Raw genomic sequence first — 23503 nt, forward strand, 5'->3', positions numbered from 1 at the left:
ATATAGTCAATTAGAACTGAATACAAAATGTACAAATTTAAAATAAAAAAATGGTCAATAGAAAGCGAACATGATGTTAATTTTAGCATGAAGAGGCTGGTAGATGATGGATAAGTCCATAACAGTTTAGACATAATAACATCTGGCCAAATAACATCTACATCCTAAAATTATAACTAGAAACTTAAAAAATGACTAAAAATGTTAAAGCTTATATTTTACACCATTAAAGCTTAATGTTGTAGTTATGTTGTTGCCATGCACTGAGGATTAGATGTACAAACCCAAAGAGATTAAGAAATGCTTGTGAATGTGCAGAGGGCGTTGTTTGTTTCCATGATGAACTCCTTTCTTCCTGGTGTTGTGGCGTTGCCTCGGTCACGTTCTGGGCGGTGCAGAGGGGCTTGTTTTTAGGTCTAAATGCTCAGTAATTGGCCCCCTGCTGCTCCTCCAGTGTTTGACCCCCTCTGTATGAATGGGGCCTCCTGCTGCGGCACTACAGAGGAAACATGTTCTCACAGCCTGTAATGAACATGGACTATATTTAGTGTGTGAAAGGAAAAAATAACTTCTTTCTCACACCTTCATCTTTACATCTCTGGACTCGTGTGCCGGTCGTTTGTTTGTTTCTGCTTGTTTGGCATCAGCAGAGAGACGGACTTGAACTCCTGAACCTGGACAGAAGTCTTGTTTACAGACTTGAGGCTCGTCTTTGAGATGATAAATATGTGTTTATATGCAAAATCCTCTCCTGGTTAAGCCCTGCAGGGAAATAAATTCATGAAAGATTCAGATGTGATCTAGAAAAGATGAGATTTGTGTGGCGAAAAATCAGTCTGTGCTGAACGTCATGCAGCAACGGTAATGATCTGTAAACAATAATAACATTAAAGCGGTGTTGTATGGTCCGTAGGCGCTAACCGCCCCAGTCTGCGCCCTCGCCGACCTGCCCTCACTGGTTGAGCATCTACTACACGCCCCTCATTCGCCCCCTCTGCATATGACTAAAGAAAACACTTTTTCCAAAATGGTGGCTTTTCTGTTGGTTTTCTCTCCATGGCAACCATTTTCTTTTTTCATCACCGTAAGGTGACAAACAGATTTATGTCATTTTTAGAAGAATCTGCAAAAGTAAATTTTGGGATTTCCTTGGCAACTGAGTTTTTCTGATGATCACGCACACACTACTGTAGTCTGTTCAGCTTAAGCTAACGACAATCAGTCCAGGACCGATCCGGGTCTTAGATCAACTGGAATTGTTGGAGTTCTGTAAACATCTCCAAATTTTGTAGCATATCAACATTAGATGGCTACGTAACCGTTTTCATTTCTGCTGCTTCCCAAGAGTCAGGATGAGGATCCACGCTGGAAACAGACGGAGCTGACGGGAATGATTGAAGTCGCCCCATAAGAGACGATGCTGAAGAGACTGAATTATGAGCTGGAAGTGTGCGATCATTTGGTTGATGCTATTACGGCTAATGGTTACGACTGTTAAATGGCAATAAAAAAGAATTACAGAGAAATTAAAGCCAGTTGTTCCACTGCAGAGAAGCTAATGGTTACACAGTAAAACAGGATCTTTTGTTGCTGCAGCTCTGACCGTCTGTGGATCAGCTGGAGTTGTTTTTGTCAGAATTTGTGGACTTCTGCTGCTTTTGCCTCCAGACAGAAGTGTAATCACCACCTTTAAATCCTTTTCTTTAAATCACAAGCTGCAGGCGAGCAGTCCTGGAGTGCTTTGTAATCCCAGCTCTCACTGACATCTTAACCATTGTTTTGGTGGGTTTAATCAGAACAACAGGCTCTCCTCTGCCTTCCCAGCCGTGCATTCGCCTCCGAGGCTTCACTTTTCGCGTTTCATTTGAAAGTCATAAACCACCTCCCTGACAAGTTAATGCGGCTGATAATTCTTGGAAGAGCTGCGGGATTTATTGCCCCGAGCCGACAGCATTCCCGGCCAAGGCTCTAATTGCAACAACAATTAGTTTTAACGGCCCACAACAAACTATTAATTAAACCAACGAGAGCAGGAGCGAGGCCGCAAACAAGAGATAATTGAGACGGCGGTGTCAATACGTTTGATCCGGAAACAGAGCATTCCACTTGTGACAAGCGGCTCATCTTCAGATAAGGATTTCAGAGCCGACGAGTGGCTGCAGAAACAGATGCTCAAGAACGGCAGGACGTCATGTTCCCATAGTTCAGTTCCAGTGAAGCATTTCAAGAGTCAAGAGGAAGATGTCAAGAAGAACAGGGCGAGTGGTGTGAAACATTCATCAGGAACAGTTCAGTCAAAAACAGCTGGTATCAAAAAAAAGGAAAATCCCCCCAACAGTTTTTATCTACAGAAAATAAAGTATTAAACTTAATAAAAGTTATCGTTCTTGAGATAAATCATTCATGTATCAGGGAAGTTGTTTGAAAGCAGCCTCTAGACTCAGAAACAACTCTTGTGACTATTAAACAATTGATCAGTGATAATAGATTCACTTAAGTGTTAAATCATTGCTTCTGTTGTGAAATTCTACACTTAAATCTGCAGAAAATTCTCAAAAATTGTGAGCTCTGAATTTGCTAAGTGCCTGAAATTCTCTGAGAAAAATCCTCGAAGAGTAAAAGTTGAGAGAAGTTTGCAGATTCATCTGTTCCACCTAAAGAACAAACCCTAGAGAGACGGAGGCTTGAAAAGCTAGGAAGGATTTCATCTCTTCCCCGTGACCCAAATAAAACCCAGAGAAGAACCGTGTGCAGCAGGACCAGACCTGGTTTCAGAAGAACTTACCTTCATGATAACAAACACTGATCTCTATATGGACGGACTTTAGTCCTTCTCTGCTGTCTGAGTAACATGTGGAGGATTAGATGATGGAAAACTTATTTAAGAAAGGTGAGTTTAATAAAAATATGAAATAAAACTAAAAATCTATTTTTATCTTTGAGTTACTAAAGTTTAATAAAGCTCACGATTAGGTTTCAAACATTTGAAAAGGTGTCTTCAAACATGCGGATCGAGTCTCTCATTTCATTTACACCATTTGATGTGGTTTTCCACAGGAGGTTCTTGGAGTTTCCATTTTTCCACAGGAGGTTCTTGGAGTTTCCATTTCCTCTCTTCTGTCATCCTCTCCGAGTCCCAGGAGGCGATTTCAGTACGACATGAGGAATGTCGCGATTCCTGAAGTGTACCAGGAGAAGCGAGGAGAGACTTCATGAGCAGATGAACCTGCTGTGTTGTCCTGGTGGGCTCAGAATTGAATAAAACAGCAAAAGTCAACTTAAAAGAAAACAATTAAGTCTTTTGGTGACTATTTTTAAAAATGTGCATTGATTTGTTCTTGTGTTTTGGAAAGCTGTAAAAAATCTTGTCATGGATGTTCAAGGAAACTAATTAAAAGTTTAAAAGTCAGACAAAAACAAAAACCATTTCTTACTGAAGACGTTGAGTTTTATTGTCATTTTCTCCTCATTTTTTTGTCTCCCTCTATTTTGTCAGCTTCATAAAAAATACTTTTAAGCAGAATAGAAGATGTTCAAACAGCTAAAATCAATATCCTGAGCTGCTTGATCAGGAATGGTTGGATTTAATAAGAAAGAGTTTCACATGAAATTCTGTCTTTTTTGTACCTTTTTTTCATCCTGAGCATTACAAGAAAATGAAACCTAAGGGAGTCTGTTTAACAAAATACTGATACATGTATTTTCTTTTTATATTTTTCTCACTTCATCTTTATTTTTGACAGATGCAATGTTTTCTTTTTGTTTATTACCTGCAGACTGCTGACTCGGCGCTGAGCTGCTGGACTCCACGAGCCTTCAGAGGTTCTCCTTCATCATTCAGTGAGATTTCCATTTAGACGATAAATGAAGGTTCCTCTTTTCCTGTTGGGCTCAAAGACATAAATCACAAAATGCTGTAGAAGTAAAATAACATTTAAGACTTTTTCAAATTGTATTATTACAGTTTTGTAGCGTTTATTTATCTTTTTTATTCCCTGTCTTCCACAAAAAAGCATATTGGTTTAAAAAACAATTCAGTAACCTAAACTAGTTTAACTTTATTGTGAATTATTTTTTTTTAATTGGACTGTTTTTGGCTAGCTAAACATCTAGTTATAGCCTCGTTGCAGATATTTTTTTAAATTATGTAAATAGTTTAGTTTAAGTAAATAATGGCTGAATATCATCATTAATTCACTTTTTTATTGTTTTCTCAAATAAAATGAAACTTTTGAATATTTCATTGTGACATTTTGCTGCTTGACAAAATGGTTTTAATGTTGAATATCCAACTGCCTGGTACATCGTCGCCACCGTGTGGCCGGAGGTAGGAGTTGCACTCGGGAAAAAGATGTAAGTAAAGACGGGCTATGAAACCATAGACAGTATGGAATTTACGGTCAAGTTTTATTGTTTATCAACTGTTAACTGTGTTTTCTTTGTAGTTAAAGCAAAATGCTAATTTTTAAAACCTGAAATTAAGTAACATATTCTTTAATTCATGTTTTGCACCTAAGGATAAAACTAAACTTGTAATCTTAACTTATTTTTGACTGTATTATTGTGGATAATTATTTTTTTTAACGGAACAGTGTTTGTTTAGCTAAATAGCTAGTTAGCCTCGCTGCAGATTTTTAAAAGTTTGTCTTAACAGTTTTAATATTCAGATACATAATAACTTAATTTAAGCATTTTTCTTTTTTTTAAATTTTATTCTAGATTAACATTAGACTTTTTTAACCGTTTCACAACGTGAATATCCAACTGCTTGGTGGATTATCGCCACCGTGTGGTCGGAGGTATGAGTAGCAGTCAGAAAACATAAAACAAGACGGACACAAAAACAAATAGTAAAGGCAAAAAAATGTTGTTGCTTGTTAACTATTAGAAAAAGTGACTTCCTTCTTCAAAAGAATCAATTAAATTCCACTGCAAATAGAATACAAAAAAAAAAAAAACATTCAGTCCGTCTCACAACAAGCCAAAATTCAGATTAGATTCTTTGAAGAAAAACAAATATTTTTATGACAGGAACAGCAGGTGGTAAAGGAGAAAAAACACAGTGGACGGAGTTAAAATACAACATTATAGCCACACCTGAGGTGTTTCCACAAACATCTTGTGCCTCCGATAATTAGTAGAATCTCAATCAAGAGAAAATGTTGCCACTGACGGCCTTGAATGTGCTGCTTTAAGAGATTAGAGCACAAATGCAGGATCAGCCACAAAGAAAAGCCATTTTTCTGTTACCTAGAATCTCAATCAGAGATCTTTTCAATTCAATTCAGTTTATTTATAAAGCGCCAGCTGACAAAGAAGGTCGTCTCAAGGAGCAACACAGAAGACAAAAACCAGAAGGAAAAGCAGCCTCATTAATTTCTACCAGAGTGGCTTTGCTTAAAGGGAAAATGAAGATTCAAATACTGTATTTTACTAAAGAAAAAGCCTTGAAAAGTATTTTTTTTTGTTTTAGCTTGGTCGTAAACAATGCTGGGTTTGAATGTTAAAAATATTAATCATGGGTTTGAATATTAAATGTTATATCCATGTATATGGTGAAATACGAACTTTGGCACATGAAAGAACATTTTTTATGAAATATCAGTTATTTTTGTGAGGTCCTTTTCTTACCCAGAAGTAAGACGACTCCATATCTGAGGCTCCGCCTTTCGCTTGTGGGCGCCGCCCATTTTATGATCCTTCTCCACTGGGAAGAAATCTAATCCCTGATCTGGAGCATCGTATGCTCCAGATCTACTGGTTTGCACAACTTTCTCGTGGACTTAGAAGTTAGGGAACAGTGGTTGACTGCAATTGGCATTGAATCCAGCAAACTCCGTCCTGATGATGGATTTGGAAGGATCATTTTACTCGGGATTGTTAGCTTAATACGTTAGCCTTTATTAGCATATGATGCTAGCAGCATTTTACCACTCAGAAGAAGTTCTTCAGAAGAAATATCTGAAGAAATATCTGCGGTGAAGATCTAAAGTGGCTACGTTTGCTAACCTCATTGTCAATCACAGATCCAGGCCACACCTCCCCTGCTCAGCCCCGCCCCCTTTTTAAAGCATTTTTTTTTAATCCAGCTGTCCTGCTGTGTTTCCCTTTAAATAATTATCATTTCTAACCTTATCAATGTTTTGACTTTATTTTCTATTTATTGTACACCTCGTTTGGTAAATAAAAGTGACTTTTCATGGAAAACACAGAAAGGTAGGAAACTGAGTTTCAAAATAAAAGCTTGATGCTGAAACACCAACGTGCAGAAAGACGTTTCCTCCACACGATAAAGCAGAACTCTGATGCAGTCAAAGAGGTGGAGAAGCTCCTCCTCCTTCACACCTCTCCACCGCGAGACGACCTCCCGTCAGATGAAACCTGCTGGGTCACATGATCGGCGTGGCTAATGAGTTTGGTGACGAGTCCTTGCGTGATGAGTCGGTCTCTCATAACCAGAGAACGCAGCGGTCCTGCTGCTTTCACGTCAAAACAGCAGAAGCTGTGAGGCGGCAGGAAGAGCCCGCTGTTTTCCCGCCGCATTTGCATGAAATTCACCTTCATTTAGGAACTTTAATTAAAATCTAATTATCCATCACATGTTTTTATACATTTAGTTAGAATGTTTGTGTGCAAAAAAGACGCATCATTCTTTCTATTTTGCAAATATAATTTGATACAATGCATTTATATTCATTCATTCAGAAACATGAAAACAAGTGCCTGAGTGTTAAAAAGGAAACAACAAAGGAAAGATTTTAATTCACATCAATTCACGCCTTCGGAGAGTCAATACAGCAGCCAAACAGGCAATGTGAGAGTAATGCTCAAAAGGTACAAAATGTTGTCCAGAAGAAAGACCGACTTCAGCAGAGTTTCCCAGCATCCACAGTCAGATATTTTTGAATACAGAAAACAGTATCAAACATTAGGCAAAGTCATCTCATGACAAGAACTAGGAACGTACGCATGCATTTATGTTTTCCTTGATAATATTGAGCTTGCATACAAAAGCAGACGGGTTACAAAATCAAAAACCACACGTTGGTCGTCTTCATCACATGTTCACCAGTGGGGAGAGGGAGGAGATTGAGATGCTCACAAGGTTCCACGGCCGGCTCGTGCCTCACAAATCAATGCGCCCGAAGAGGCGGTTAACACCTAAAGAAAGAGATGCAAGGCCTGATGGGATGCGCCCAGGGTTTCCACCCCCAGCTGCGGCGCTGTGATATCACAATCAAATTGTCTTCAAAGTGAATGGAAGGGAGAAGGAATCTAATCATTCCGACCACACGGATGTGGAAGCCAAGGGTAAGGGAGATTAAACGTGGGAACGACGGCGCCGCGTCCCGCGACTTCAAATGACGCCATTACAAAAACAGTCACTTACAGTGGCGTGAGGTGACGACACGAAAGCTGTTAGCTGGATTGGAAGGCCTGACAGGAATCCTGATGGCCGGAAACCGTTGGGACGGAATTTACAAGGCGTGCGTGGGTGTGCCGGGAGGGGCATGCGGAAAAGGTCAAACTGGAAGTCTTCAGAATCACAAATGCATGGCATGCATCCAAGCCGCTCCAACACTGCGAGCTCTCGTGACGGAAAGTGAAGGTAGAGTCTGACACGCCTCCGAGCGCCGGCGTTCGTCCATGACTCAGAGAGAACCGAATAGGCCCAAACCAGAACGTTCTGTCTGAGACAGTTATGCTTTAGAAAACCCAACAAATGCAACCACAGTGACGACACACACACACTGGTTTCAAAAGTCTGCCCTTCTTGTCCTGCAGAGCTCGTTGATTAGTGCCCAAACTCCACTGTAAACAAGTAAACATGCTCAGATTAATACCGTTATTGTTAGTTTTGTTAACTCCACTCCACACAAACACGGCGGCGGCGTTTCCGTCCGCAAACCTCCTGATCTGTAAACAAAAAGCTGCACGCGCTCCGTGGCTGCTGTGTGATTTCCCGCTCCTGATTGCTGCTCAGCGGATGCTTCACAACAACCCCCCGCCCCCGTACCCCTCAGCCGGCTCCATAGACCAGTGATGGTGGAAGTCTGACCACCTGAATGTGCTCAGAGAACTAAAGAGAAAATCATCTTAATCTGAATAACACTGTTAGCAAACCCTCAAACCGGTTTGAATTAAGAGAATTGGACCTTTGCAAAAGTTTGAAAACTTTCTAAAAATAATTTTTAGCAGTTTTGACCCCAACTTTTACTCAACTTGAAAAAAAAAAAGTTAAATTGTGTTTTTTATACAAGAACTTACTAATACATTTAAAGGGTAACCAAACCCTAAATTAACTGTTTGGCTGTTGACATCTATAAATGGGGCTTTAAAAGGGCTGTTTGTTGGTCAATGCCAAATTTTTGCCAAATTGAAATAAAACAGTTTGATTCTTAAAGTTATGGTCAAAATTCATCTGTCTGCTGCCCCCTACAGGTTGAAATGATGTATTACAGTTGAATTTTGTGATTGGTCAAACCATGTAAGTTTTGAAAATCTGCATTTCAAATTTTGGCTGTGGGTGGAGTCAGCCTCCAACTTCCTGGTTTGGTTACCCTTTAAAATTGAGAAGAAAAAAGACGATTTGGGAGGATTTTCAGATAAATCATCAGCAACAAAGGCTCCTTCAAAATAAAAGCACAGTCCTGCAGTTGAATAGAGAGAATTGGAAACCTCTGCAATAGCTTGAAAATTTCAGAATTTTTTTTCAGCAGTTTTGTCCCCAACTTTTACTCAACTTGAATATGTCGGAACTGAACTGGATAATGGAGTAAAAACTGACTAAGTGGTATTGTTCTCAAGAGTAACTTCACCTAAAGCTTTTCTAGTCATTGTAAAGTGCAGCATCTTCTTAAATGAATATTTGAATCCATCGTTTGATCCAGTATTTTTAGTATGTGTAGTATTCAGAACATGCCAGAGCCGCATCAGGGAGGGACATTTATGCAGATGCTCGAGACGGTCTCGTCAAACAGATCCTGTTTGCTGTTTTTATCTTCACTAATCATGCAGAGAAGCTGAAAAGACTTAAAGATCAACACCGCAATCCCCACTCAATACTTCGTCAGAAGACAAATAAACGAGCAGCTGTGCAACTTTTGTGTGTTTGTGAAGGATGAGGAACACCGTCGGAGGAGTTACTGTTTCCTCTTCCGAAGGAGACGTTTCAGGCGCCGAGAGGCGGGAGGTGGAGTCCTCTCTGGTGGAGTTTGGAGGGTCTTCAGTCATTTAGTGAGCCGGGTAATTCATTGGTCAGCGTGTGCCAGCGCTCGATCTTTTTGTCCTTGTTTTTGAGGCAGTCAAACCAGTGTTTGAGCCTCTCCCCGTTTGCATTGATGCCCAGAGAAACGCCACCTAGGAGACGGTGCAGACAGCATGAGTCAAACACGCCGCGTCGCCATTCGTAAACCCTCACAGCTGCTCCTTCCCGGACTGATGAAAACATTCTATTAAAGTATCATAAATATAAACATATTGATACTAAACACATTTGTACAGTGCAAACATCCTTCCTCACATGCGGTTTTCTTTTCCCACTGAGCGATACGGACAGTAATGGCAAACATTAGGCAGTTATTAATCGGCGTTCATTGATTCTGTTAACACACTATCAATCTAACAGGCTAAAATATCACGTAAGTGCAGTAATTGATTAAACAAATGCATCCAATTATTCTAATTAAGAGATCGTGATTGATTCTTAGCAGGTTTGCACACGTCAAACTCATTCAAATGATGCACGCTCCTGAAAAAGGTCATTCCATTTTTAAACTAAACAGCATTTCTTCAATGAATAATTGTGGCATTTGGTGCCAATCTGTTTTAAATGTATCTACAGGCTGAGGTCCATTAAAACCGGGCCGGCTCCAGAATTTAAAGAGTCCCGTCTCTGATGTTTTTTTTATAAAAATATAACCTTTCTAAGAGCAAATCTTCTGAAACGTTAAAAGGTTTTTATCAGTGATGTCAGTCATTCACTCACCGATGAAGTCGTTTGACTTTCCAATGTCATAGTCCCATACAGTCACCTCCAAGGTCTTTTTGGTGAGGTCTGCATATTTAATGTCATAACAGAACTCCTGCAGAGAAAACAAACAGGACACAACATTTACGATTATTATTTGTGATTGAAACTTCAAAGAAAGGCTTTATAAACAAATAAAACAGAAGACAATTAAGATGTTCTATTTATAAGGGGGTAAAACCAGAAACATTTAAGTCAAATGTTTAAAAAAAGGACTTTTTCTGATCAGATTCTGTGTCTTTATCCCTATCCAGTGTTCCACTGTGGTTTAATAATAAATTAATTACAAAAATATAGGTAGATCAAATTAGTCTAATAAAAAAGTGGTGAAACGCAGGTACGTGAAAAAAATGAGATTTTTCCATAAATAGAAATTATTTTGAATACTGAAAAATTTAAACTTTTTTATTTTTATCTAATGTTGGATTAAGAAAATCCAGAACATTGTGAAAACATCTATTCATGGAGTGGTATCTTTTAAATGGTCTCAGTGTGCATCAGAAGATAAGCGACCATGTGGGAATCTCCTGACTGACAAGACATCCAGAAGACACTCATACTGAAAGCTGAAGGTCAAGGCTAAACAGGCTGGTTGTTCACAGAGTGTTGGATCCAAGAACAGAAACCTGAGAGAATAAGAAGCAGCAGCAACACGGAGATCTGCAGCTTTAGGGGAACTCCAAGAATTTAGAAGAACATCAGAGCATCAAGATGAATGAACCGAGGAAGGAAACCTGGACTTGCTGCTTCAAGTCTAATGGAAGCTTCCATTCTTGTTCGTTACTGTTGTCGACAGAAAGATGAGAATCTCTGCTCTGGACAAACAGGCTGATGGTCTCCATGTCACAGAACACCGATGCAAAAATTCATGGAGAAAGGAGGAAAAACCGAAAACTGAGAGCATAAAAACAAACACATTTTTAGAATCTTGACATTTGTGCTGAAAATGTCAATTTTTTATTGGTCTGATATGATTTTCAGATTTTCTGAAACTCAACTTTTAGGTTTTCATTATTTATAGATTATAACTTTTGAAATGACAAGAAATAAAGTCTTGAAAAGTTTCTCACAAAACTATGTCGATTAGATTCCAGCTCTGAACAAACAAGGGGGGGAGGGGGGTGTAAATGGTAATTTTGAATGCATGTTGAATTTGTTTGAGATGAAATAAGCTCAAAAATAGAGTAAAAAGGTCTCATCTCTTCTCCTAAACAATCATACATGATCTTAATCCAGTAAAGTAACATTGCTCCTTTTTCATTTTAGTCTTTGATTCAGTCACAGTTGGAGCCCCCACCTTTTTTCTATTCGTTGGAGGGGGGGGCTCATTGCTCTTCTTGTCAGGAAAGGATGAGAAAAGAGCAGCAAAAATGTCAGAGAAAATGTCACTTTGCTGAACTGTTTGAGGCTGGAGAAGCTCACCTGTAGACAGGTGGATCCTCCTGACAGGACAAGCAATTCCCTCTCAGTCTGAAGGTAATTCAGACACCATTTGACTTTGGGAGTTGGTCTTTAATTTTTAACATTTATTCTACCAAGTCTAACATTTAAGAAAATCGTTTTGCCCCAAAAATTGGATTTGGCGTTAGACCTTCTCTGTGAGTTTGTGTTTCTGATGCTTCCAGTTTCCTGCAAACCCAACTTTATTTAAAAAAGTACATTTTCTTTTTTGTTCCTTCAGCACAAAACAGCAACAGCAGCAGCAAAACAAAGTAGGATTTGATCAGGTTCTAGAGGAACTGGTTCTACCTCGTTGAACTCAGGATTGAGCGTCTTTTTCTTCACAGCAGTCTTGTGCTTTGACTTTTTGTTCTCGTCGGGCTTCAGGTAGCTGAGGAAGAGAAGCAGAATCACAGGTGAGCAGAGGTGAAGAAAGTAGAAATGCATCAGCACCGTGAAGCCTCCCAACCCAGCATGTCAAACACTTATCTCAGCTGGTATTCTGTTCTGTCCTCTAGGGGGTGCTGTGGCTCTGCCCTGCATTCTACCTCAGTGCTCTACACTCCGTCTCACACAGTGGATGTTGTGACTCCAAAGGTCTTCAGCTTTTATGAGGACGTTGTGTTTCCTCCTCTCAGAGCTTCTCCCACCATTATTCCGACAGCTACACTTCATCTTCTGATGAGATTAAGGAGAGGACAGCACTCCTAATATTACTGGATGGAAGTCAGTTCAGCTCCATTTCACCACCTGTTTACAGCTGAGTTGTTATTGCAAGGTTTTATTAGGTTTTAAAGTTTATTGTAGCGCATTAATCTTTATGGCCATTTGGACTCTCCTTCTGTATTGACTTCCTGGTTCTGTCATTGCAGACGAGTTCTCCCACGCTGGCTTTAGTTTAATGTAGTTTTTTATCATTCAGTATTTTAAAATGTATCACAGGAGATGACTCTCTGCTGTTCTGTCTTTTGTCAAAATCTCTTAGATGTTTGTGTTGGAGCTTCTTTGGGAAAATGGCGGTTGCGCCGCTTTAGGTGGCACTAGGAAAATGTTAGTGAAGGTTTGGGGAGATGGTCTGAGACAACAATGAGCTCCTTAATGCACCGGTTTCGGCGGGGGGGGCAGTCGTCCAGAGGACAGACTGATGATATCCTCAACTTCACATGGGGCTAATTAGATCATTTCTTTATATTCTTTAATTTCTTTAAGTTTCCCTTTTGTTTTTGTGTTTTGTTTTTTTTTTCCAGAGCCAGGACCCCCACCCTGAACAACCAGACCCCAATGGGAACCCTGGCCCTCAGACGCTGGACCCCCAACCCCTTTACTTTTAAAAGGATAGGTGTTCTTAAGACGCTTGTTTAGACTTTTTTATATTAATTATCTGGAATATCTGTTTAAGAAAGTGGGAAAATGTCACGTTTTAGCGGATATTATTCACAATCTAAGTTCAAAACGGCTGATAGAGGAACTCTGATGAACCAGCATTCTAGTAGTAATTGAACGCATCACTCACGGATGAATCAGTGAGACGTGAAAAGAGTCTCATCATAGATTTGTGTGTAACTGAGGTTTTGTGTTTGCCTAAGTTTTAAAGATTTGCATGTGTTATTAGTTTCAAGTTATTGTAATTTTAATTTGTGCATGTATAAATTGTGTTCTGTACTTTTTTAAATGTTATCATTTTTTTTTTTACCAATGCACAAAACGTATTATACGAGTTACACATCAAGAATTATGAGACTATTTTCTCTCCATACATTTCTGCTCCTCGTTAAAGAATCAAACCTTTGACACTGGAGAGAAGTCTCCTGATTTTATTCAAGAATGCACATTCTCACTCCCAACTCATCACATATTAACGTTTGGTTAAGGACCTTTGTGTCACATGTTGACGTTTTGGGTGCCCCCAACTTGTCGTTTTTTTGAAGTTCTGGCTGTTCCCATTAAATCGGGGTCCCCGACCCTCGGGACGCGGTATTAGTGTACCGATATTTGGTTAGGGTACTGGTCCGTGTCCTGAGGGTGGGGGACCCTGCATTCTTTTCTCTGTCTGTGGCCCGGTACCAAGCGGTTCATGGCCTGGAGGTTGGGGTCCTGTGATTTAACGGGAACAGCCAGAACGTCAAAAAACGAAGAGTTGAGTCAAAAAGTGACGCGGAGGAGACCCAAACTATACGTCCACATATGGGGAGTTGGGAGTGAGAATATGTTGGAAAAGCTGAAGATGTTCAGATGTGGAGATGTAAACTCAACTCAAGAGTCAAAGAGTTCAGGTGAAAGTTCAGGAAACTCCATCAGGACTGACATTCTAAAGAGAAACACACAAATATGTATGCACACACAAAAAATCTCTTCAGTCCTAAAATGTGTTTCATGGTAGATTCTGAACCTGCTTTGTAATAAAACCATTTAAAATAGAATAAATCCAGAAAAATCCAAAAAGTGTTGAAAATGTTAGAAGGATTTGGAAAGAGTGAAATCTTGAACATTCAAACATAACTGCAGACTTCTAATATCTCAGAGATTTGAACCAAAGTTTTTTCTCAATAAAATGTAAAATTTTAAAATTAATAAAAATTTATGTATTTTATAATTTTTAAATTTTCATTTTATTTTATTTATTATTTTTTTGTTATTTTATTATTTTTAAATTTATTAAATAATTAATAAATGTGTCATTGACGGGAAAGCCATTACTGTCCTCATTACTTATTCCTCATGACCGCCTTGTTAACTAATGCATGTCTTGGAACGCCACACGCATGTCAAGAGCATTAAACCCCTCCATGCAGCAGATGCAGCAGATGCAGCAGATGCAGCAGATGCAGCAGATGCAGCAGATGCAGCGCTCTGTGCAGCTTTGTTTCCATCTGTAAATCTAATAGAGTCTGACCGCGTCTTTAAGCTTCATGTAGATTTTCTCTGAACGCAGGAAAAACAGCGGCCAGCCTCTGCGGTTTGAAAAGAGTCCTGCTTTTGTTCTGGAGGTGTGCGCGGCAGAGGCAGAAATTAATTGCACTTTCATTGCCTAGCCAGATGAAAGACAAGAGAAATGTTCATTTGTGATAAATAGGACTCTCCTTCAAATTGCAGGCGTGCAGATGCCTCTCGCTCTGCTCCTTTCATGATGCTGATAATCACAGGTAGTCCATCTCCTCTGTGCCTCAGCATCAGCTCTGATAATCTCCTCCTGTCCTCCTACATGGCCTCTTCAAGCAAACTGCAGTAATATCAGGGTCGTGTGTTTGGAGGGAAACCAAAACTGAGGTTCATTTTGATTGAATAATTGACGATTATATTTAGAAAACCAGAAAAAAGCGTTTAATAGTTGCATTTCTACGTCTTTAAAAACTATTCCTACATTTGAACAATGTTTCCCGTCAAGCGTCAACATTTCCTCTGAACTTTTTAACGTCACCTGATGCTGCTGCAATTAAACCTGTCTAGAAACCACCAACACTTCTGCATTGTTCTTCAGCATGAATGAGACGTGAGCTGGAAGGAGCTGAATCAGAACTCCGGTAAACTCAGAAAATTGGCAGAGATGACGAGTCCGATCCTATTTGCATTTAAATCACCATTAATTGGATTTTATTGTGGAAAGACGACACTTTTCCCTGTTGCCATGACAACACAATGAGATCAACCATACTGTAAGTCTGCCTCTGGATGTGTATGAGGGCGGTTGCGCACTGACGTTTTGACGTATGGGTCTGAGAAGCCGTTGGCGTCCATGGCGGCCAGGTGAGCGCAGCGGATGATGCCCACCACTAGGCAGGACTTCTGGGTGTTGTACTTGAGGGAGATCATGATGCGTCCGCGTTCCTCCAGAGATTTATCTTCTGTCTTGTTGACCTGGAGGTGAAATCACAAGAGGAAATAAAGTTCCTGACATTCACGTCAATTTAAATAAGACAAACAAAAACTTTATTTTACAGAGAGGCAAATAACTATTTGAATACTTTTTTTAGCTAGGAGTAGTCAGCAGTCTCCGTGACTTATTTTATGTTTGTCCGAGGAGCCACCATGGAGAGATAAAAGAGACACACGTGGATCTGGAGCTGCAGGTTGCAGACTCCTGAACAAGACAAAAGAGCTGTCGAAAGACACCAGAGACACGATTGTAGACCTCCACAGGACTGGAAAGGGCTATGGGACAATTGTGCACAGTGAGAAAAGACCCATTGTCGGAGCAATTTCTAGACAATGGAAGAGGCTAAACTTCACTGTCAATCTCCCTCGGACTGGAGTCCCGTACAAGATCTCACCTAGTGGGGTCTCAATTATCCTAAGAAGGGTGAGGATCTGGTAAATGACCTGAAAAGAGCTGGGACCACCTGTTGGTGATACACACTAAAACATCATGGTTTGAAGGTTCCCCTGCTTGATCCAGCACACGTCCAGGCACGTCTTAAGTTTGACCATTTGGATGATCCAGAGGATCATGGCAGAAAGTCATGTGATCACATGAGACCAAAATAGAACATTTTGGTCATGATTCCACTTCCTGTGTCTGGAAGAAGAATAATGATGAGTACCATCCCAAGAACACCATCCCTACTGTGAAGCATGTGGGTGGTAGCATCATGCTATGGGGGTGTTTTTCTGCACATTGGACTGGACTGTATTAAGGAGAGGATGACCAGGGTCAAGTATTGTGAGATTTTGGGAACAACCTCCTTCCCTCAGTTAGAGCATTGGAGATGGGTCGTGGTTGGGTCTTTCCACATGACAATGATCTGAAGCACACAGCCAGGAGAACCCAGGAGTGGTTCTGTAAGAAGCAAAACAAGGTTCTGGAGTGGCCTAGCCAATCTCCAGACCCTAAACCCAATAGAAACTCTGTGTTTGTCAGCGATCTAGAGATCTTGATCTAGAGGAGATCTGTGAGGAGGAGTGGGCCAAAATCCCTCCAGCAGTGTGTACCAACCTGGTGAAACACTGCAGGAAACGTTTGACCTGTATAATCCCAAACAAAGGCTACCGTACCAAATATTAACAATGATTTTCTCAGGTGTTTAAATACTTCCTTGCAGCAGTAGCAGACAAATAAATTAATAAAAATATATACAATGCAAATTCGAGATGTTTTTCTAGATTATGTCTCTCCTAGGAGGAACATTTAAGATCACGATTTCTATGTGGCAGAACTTCCAAAATCACACATCAAATACTTATTTGCCTCACTGTATGTCCTTTTTCTGATTAGGTGGTCACTTAATCAAATTTTAGTAAATAGGGAACTCTATAAAAAGACCAGAATCAAATATTACGTGACGCCCTCACTTCACAGGGAGGAGATGAAGAGAGCATCCAGATGCTTCAATGATTAAAATCGATATGATGGTTCATCAGAACAAGGTCAAACTGCAGCCTTGATGGAGAAGATTAAACTACGGAGCATCAGAGGGCAAAAATGTCTGCGTGAACTCGTTCAAAATGTCACTTAACAAGCGTGGGACGAGATCAAATGACCTACAAAAAGAATGGCAAATGGCCGCTGGGGCGGGGAGAGCCGTTCTAAACAGACCCCCAGAGGCTTCAATCCCACCAAAATGTTTCCCAAAGTGAAGGCAGAGCAGGAGGAGGTTGGTTTCCATCACAAGAGTTTGTCATCTTCATCACAAATTCAGTTTTAGGAAGAAAAAAATCTGATCAACTTATCAAATTCATGAACTGCTTTCTTTTACAAATAATTTATTGTACTTCAGTGGAAAATACGGCTGTTATTTCTCCTGTAGGAATTTATGATTTTATGTTTACAACTGGCATTTTTTGCATTTATTTTATAAGTTATGTAAAGATTCTTCATGCAATAATAAAAAATGTGTTTATGGTTTTATTTTAGCTCTCATATAAAAAGTTTTCAGTTGTTTGTTGAAAGTTCAAATGTTTCACAAATGGAACAATTCTGAAATACAGTCTGTTGTCTAATATGAGTGGATCTCAGCAAATATAAAGTCGGTGTGAAGAAACCAGGTGTCAAAATAAAAAGTAACACCTGAGAAAACGGAAGAAGTTGAAGGAAAACTAAGAAAAAAAAGTAGTATTGTGTCCAAATGCCCTCGTCACTTCCTGGTTATAGTGCAGTATAGTGAATATGCATTACAAGGTTCAGTACTCTAGAAATTAACCTGAAGTCTCACAAAAGCAGTGTGCATAATGCTCACTAGAACAGCAGATATAGACCACAATGCATTGCATTTGAAGGATTTGTCATTTAAAAATGTTCGAACATTTATTTTTAGGGAAAAGAAGCTAAAGTTTTATTCATCAGAACACAGTGGAATAAAAAATCCAAGACACTGGATACAGATTTTTAGGTAGTTAGGGAGTAAGGAAAGAATTCAGACAAAGATTTTGGGGATTGAAGCAAAAGAAGACTCACTCTGATGATGTTTTCATGGGTTTTTAACATGTTCTTGTTCTAATTATGGAAGACAAATATGTAGAAAATTAAGATCAAAATTCTATTTCAAAGTATTTTTGTGTTTGAATCAGGAGCATACAGTTAGAAAAAGAGCATATTTGTTATGTAGAAAGTACGCACGGTGAGCCACAAGCTTACTGATCTGCTGCACAATGGGTGGGAAAGGGGGGCGGGGCTACTTCACGTCAACCTAGAGGTGAATTTCTACAGAACTCCTGGTGCTCTGCAGAAACTATGTCCTAGAAAATGACATAGATGTTCGATTTGGGCTAAAATGATGTAATGACAATCAAAAGAGCACTAGGAACGCTTTGAAAATAGATCGAAAGATGATCGATGTCAAAAACAAACATTTCTCATGATTTACTCGTCTAAATTCTGATGTTCTTTGTTTGCATAAAACTGGCTTTAAGAAGTTAGACTGACAGAACACAAGAGGTTCAGCAGGACCCCCCCCCACCACCACACAGACTACAGACCTGTAAACATGCACACTTACTGCTTCTGCATTTTGTGACTGAATGTGCATTAATTGCATCCACTGATTGGTCTCATCACTGATTGGCTCGTTGATGCGGTTTCCTCCGTGGATGATGAGTTAATGGCCTTATCAGGGTTCATTTTCTAAATTTAAGGAGAGGAGCCGATGTTCAGCCACACCTGTAACATTATTGCGTATTTTTATGGAGATTTCTTCGCAATCACGACTTTTGTCTAAAGGAGTGAGCTGTGCCCATCGTACACACCACAATCTGTGCTAGTGTTTGAGTGTGGACTCACACATTGGCTCACCAACAACTTTGGATGTTAAAAAAGCAGAAAAACATTTTTGTATTCAGTTTATTGAAATTATTTCACAGAAAAAAAAGTAAAATAAACTAAAATTATAGGATAAAATGAGCTCTCAGTTTGTTCTGCAAGCGTCTGACACAAAACAATCACTTCTTCTGTCATTTCTATTTTAACAAAGCTGCTGTGGCTTCATGCTGCGCGCCCTAAAAACACCCAAAAGCAGGTAAACTTAGAGGAAAAAAACAAAAAAAAACTTTCTTTTATCAAATGTGAATGCCTTCGCAGAGGAGGAGCAGTGATTGCTCTCTATTGTCTGCACTTTGTTATTTTTATTTCAACTTCAAACGCTTAAAAGGAAGAATCTCTCACCGACGCTTGAAGTCGGCGTGAATTAACACCAGTGAAAAAGCTGCAGATTCATTCGTGTTTTAAAGTTTTTGATCTAAAAATTATTTAAAAAAAATATTTTACTTTTAGCTTCCAGCTTAAAAGATTAAGAAAGCATTTATGTTAATTATGCATTTATTTAATAGTTTTTTATTTTTCTTGGGAATTTACTGTTTTACAAAACATCCTGAATATCAACCAATAAGCAGATAAAAAATATATAAACCTTAAATAGATGCTTAAACAAAAGAACTGCAAAAAAATATATTTTTTATGAAAATAAATAAATCAACATCTAAATAACTTTTTACTTAAATCCTCAACAAAACCCCGAAACCTTAAGAAAAATGCAATTAAGCACCGACAGGAGCAGAAGTGCTGATAGAGGGAATATTTCCTGAGTTCGTCTGTAACGCTGCATTTCTTTTAAAACGTAATATAGGTGATAAGATGCTGAATGCGCAGAGCACAGCAGCCCAACAACTGCAGGCTAATCAAGAGTGGGTGAAAACATGGCCTTTAGTCTGTGAGTTTACAGAGTCATTTGTACCATTTCACACTTCAGCTCATTTGCTATTAATTCTACTGCTGTCACTTATCTGAACTTGTCTGCACAGTTATGATGACAGACGTGTGGTTATTTGACGTTTGCAGTCTGCATGCGAGGCTAGAGGAAGTGCAAAAATTAATTGCATCCGATGATGATAATTCATAGCAACCATAATATTTTTTGTGTGTTTGAAGCCGATGAACTTGTGTAGAAAATGTTATGTGTCTGAAGTTATTTTATGAACTTTTCAAGAAACATATTGTGTTTCACAGCAGTCCTGGACTGCAAGGAATAGACTTTTTACGCTATTCATCTTTCTGATTGCGTCTTTGAGAGAAAATTTCACCACATAATCAAAAACTCATCAAAATTTGATGAAAAAATGATGAAATCACATCCGGAGAAACCATAAAAAAAGAATGTGGCCAAAATTTCTTTTAAACTAAAAAAAAAAATGTCATAATCCATTAATTAACCCAAAAACATGTGCCGGGGATATCCTTAGAAGTTTTAAAATTATTGGGATGGCCATAGGACCTAGGCCGTCTTTTTGTCACAAAGTATGATATTTGGCTGTTTTTATATTTCTACACAATGTAGGAAAAGAAAACGTATGTTTGAGTGATCTTCATGAAATTTCACACAGCACCAGGTTAGGTCTACAAGGAATATTTTTTGTTGGTCTTTGACCTTCTGGAAGAGGCCGCCATCTTCAATTAAAAAAAAACAAAAAACATCACCTTTACAAATTTAAACTCCAAAATCTATCGCCTCCAAACTCCTTGAGCTCCTTTGGTAAGCTATTGGGGGAAAAATGTTGGATAAAAAGTTTTTAGCGTTCACTAAGCTCACTAAAGTGGCGTTCTCCTGTTGCTCGAATATTTTTTACTGGAATATTGTAACACATTATATGACTCCTTTGTTTAAGCTGAATGAAACAATGTGACATACAAGGTGACCATATAAGCAATGTGGGCGTGGTTAAAAAAAAAAAAAAAAACCTCAGTTGCCAGGGACATTCAAAAATATACTTAAGCCGATTTTTAAAAAATTACATAAATCTGTTTGTGACCTTCAGGCGACCAAAAAATTGAATAGTTGCTATGAAGATAAAATCAACAGAAAGCCACCATTTTTAAAAAAGGTTTTTTTGGAACTTGTCATGTGCAGCTCGGAGCCCCTCCCCCCTCTGAGGGGGAGGGGCGTGTCGCAGCTGCTCTACCAGTGAGGGCGGGGTTTGGTAGCACCTGCAAGCCATTCGTTTTTACTTTTTTTGTTATTGCTGTTTAAGCTGTGTTGCTAAGATTTTTTCCTTTATTTTTACATTTGTCATTTGCATGTTGGAAATAATAAAAAATATCAAAAGCAAAACCGGTTTTCCTAACACACTATATCATGATTTCTTTGACCATTCCAATCTCCTGTACAAAGTGGTCCCTCATCTCCTAAACAAGATTATTGTTTTTACAAAGAAAATAATCTTTATTTTACATTATACATGTCTACACTTACTGCATAACTGCTTACACGTTTTATTTTCTCTCCACTTCCTTCCCACAGTCCTGGAGTTGCTCATTAAGAAGAGTTCATACAGAATAGCAGAGACTTGATAAATTAACTCCATTCTTTCACTTTTTACTTCATTTTTGTTACTTCTCTGGGTTCCTTAATGGGTTTTCTACAAGAAAAAAGGGTAAAATGTAATTAAAATATGTTTAAAGATTGTTGGAGTTCATAATGGTGTTTTTATTACTCAGATGATTTCATGGAGAAAAATATATTCAGATTAAGAGGAAAATGGGCTTCAAGTGGGGCTAATGTCTATGCTAAAGCTGCCTTTAAACCCATCTGAATTTACTGTATAACTTGGAATATAGTTGAATTACAGCAATGATCACATTCAGACCAGATATTTCAAATGAATTAAAAAGAAAAAAGTAACAGCAAACGGGAGTTAGCTGATAAAAAAAAGATATTCTACCCGTCTATAAGTGCTAAAACGTCAAAACAAATCCCGACTAATACATTGACTACCATATGAGGTCATTTCAGTGCTGCTTTCACACTTTCTGCTGCCTCAAAACTGACAAAGGAAGAAAAACAAATGAACTTTTTCGCTGTTATTGAAAGTTTGAATAGAAGCTTATGTAACCATAACACAGCTTCTATGAAATCGATGAAAAAAGGAGAGGCAATCATGGAAAAGTGCTGCTGTTTTGAAGCCTGTCCGCACAACTTAAAGAGAACTCTGTAAAGGCGATACCCACAGGAACAGACAGAAGATTCTGCCCAAAATATGTCTGTGATCCTTCTTTTTAAAAAAGAAACATAACAGAAAGCACCTGAAAACGGGTTTCCAGAAAGGTCTTCACAGGCTTTTATCTCTGCAGCAGCTTTCTTCCAGGAGTAGGAGACATTTTTCAACAATGTGTCCTGCGGCGTCCACCACAGCAGGATATTAATCAGAGGTCTCCAGGGAGCCGCGTCTCCGTGTGATTCACAGATGACTTTCACAGGACTTCTCCGCGGACTTGTGGACTTGGCATCCGTTTCATCCGGCGTGCCAAAAGGTTTACTGACGATTAAATCTGGTCTCTCTCAATAAACATCTACGTTCATGATGTCCTTCTGTGAGAAAAGGGACTTTTGGAACAGAACACAGGATTACTCTGATTATTGGTAGTTATATAAATTATTCTGGAGAGGAAATGAAAAACTGAGTTAAATTTATTATTTAGTTGTCTAAAATTTGAATCCTACACTATTATTTGCATCAAAACGCAAAGCACTGTGGTCTGTATTCGCTAATGTAATGAGCATCGATGCACACTGGTTTTTCACAGAGACTTCTGGGAAATTTGTAGAGCACTCAATTTTGTAATAGTGGATTTGGACAGCGCTACAAAATGGTAAACCCACTATACAGTGCACTATGTAGTGAGTAGTGAAGTAATTCTTACATAGTCTTTGAGTTGTCCGGATCAAGTGGTAGCAGTTGCCATAGAAACAATGATTCAGATCAACTCGGAACGATCACTGATTATTGGCGATGTCTGGTTCCAACATGGACTCCGCCCACTTCTGTCTCTTGCTAATTTGGAGATGTTGATGCATGGTTTTGATTATAAATAAAATTAATTAGTGTAACGCCAGCTTCCTGCATTGCCTCCCCATCTGCTTCAAGATTGACTTTAAGGTACCTTTATTTAAACGTCTTAGCAGTCTTGCATGCTGTCATCTTTTTAATCCTTCAGTAAAATATTGACCCTTGTGAACGGTCTGTTAACCGTTTCCATTGTATAAAAAACAAAACCGATGGACAGCCACCTTTTCAGGTTTATGAGGCTACAGATACTTATCTGTTTATTTTAGCTTTTAACTCAATTTAATATATTTTAAAAAAATACTCTTAACTTTATCATTATTTTACATAACTATGATTACTTTTATATTTTTACACGTTATTGTTTTTATTGGTCCTTTTATTCCCTGTTTATTTCGGTGAGATCTTCTCCCTCTGGATCGGCTGCTGCAGCCGTGGAGCCGCATCACTGCCTTGCTGTGGTGAGGTTGGTCCCCCCCCAGGGATGCTGCACTCCGCTGGCCACAGCTCGACCCCCAGAGGCGGAGGTTTCAACTATTAGCGTTTCAACCCACCGACTGTTTGCTTTACGGTGCTCATCCAAATGTTTACCTCCATGAGTTTAAGGGAAGTGAGTTGTGTGTGTTTCATACGTTGGGTCAAAATGCTTAACATGGAGGATATTTCTAATATATTCTAACATATTAGGAATACACTGAGAACTGGGAACATTTGTGATAGTAATTATCTTTACAACAGTAAAAAATAAAAACCAGAATTCTTAAGATTTGT

General features: G+C 39.0%; 1 protein-coding gene across 1 annotated transcript in view; it reads right to left on the minus strand.

Annotated features, from left to right (window-relative positions):
- Positions 1-6649: 6649 nt before the first annotated feature.
- The window catches only part of doc2b (double C2-like domains, beta), a 141480-nt gene continuing 124626 nt past the window's right edge, over positions 6650-23503 (minus strand). Inside the window, exons 8-11 of the mRNA XM_024264167.2 lie at positions 15168-15325; positions 11780-11861; positions 9989-10085; positions 6650-9360 (exon numbers count right to left, since the gene is read on the minus strand). Of these exons, the coding sequence (XP_024119935.1) occupies positions 9227-9360; positions 9989-10085; positions 11780-11861; positions 15168-15325 (471 nt within the window). The 3' untranslated portion in view covers positions 6650-9226. The remainder of the gene's footprint in view (positions 9361-9988; positions 10086-11779; positions 11862-15167; positions 15326-23503) is intronic.

Source organism: Oryzias melastigma, linkage group LG14 (assembly GCF_002922805.2).
Source record: "Oryzias melastigma strain HK-1 linkage group LG14, ASM292280v2, whole genome shotgun sequence".
NCBI lineage: Eukaryota > Metazoa > Chordata > Actinopteri > Beloniformes > Adrianichthyidae > Oryzias > Oryzias melastigma.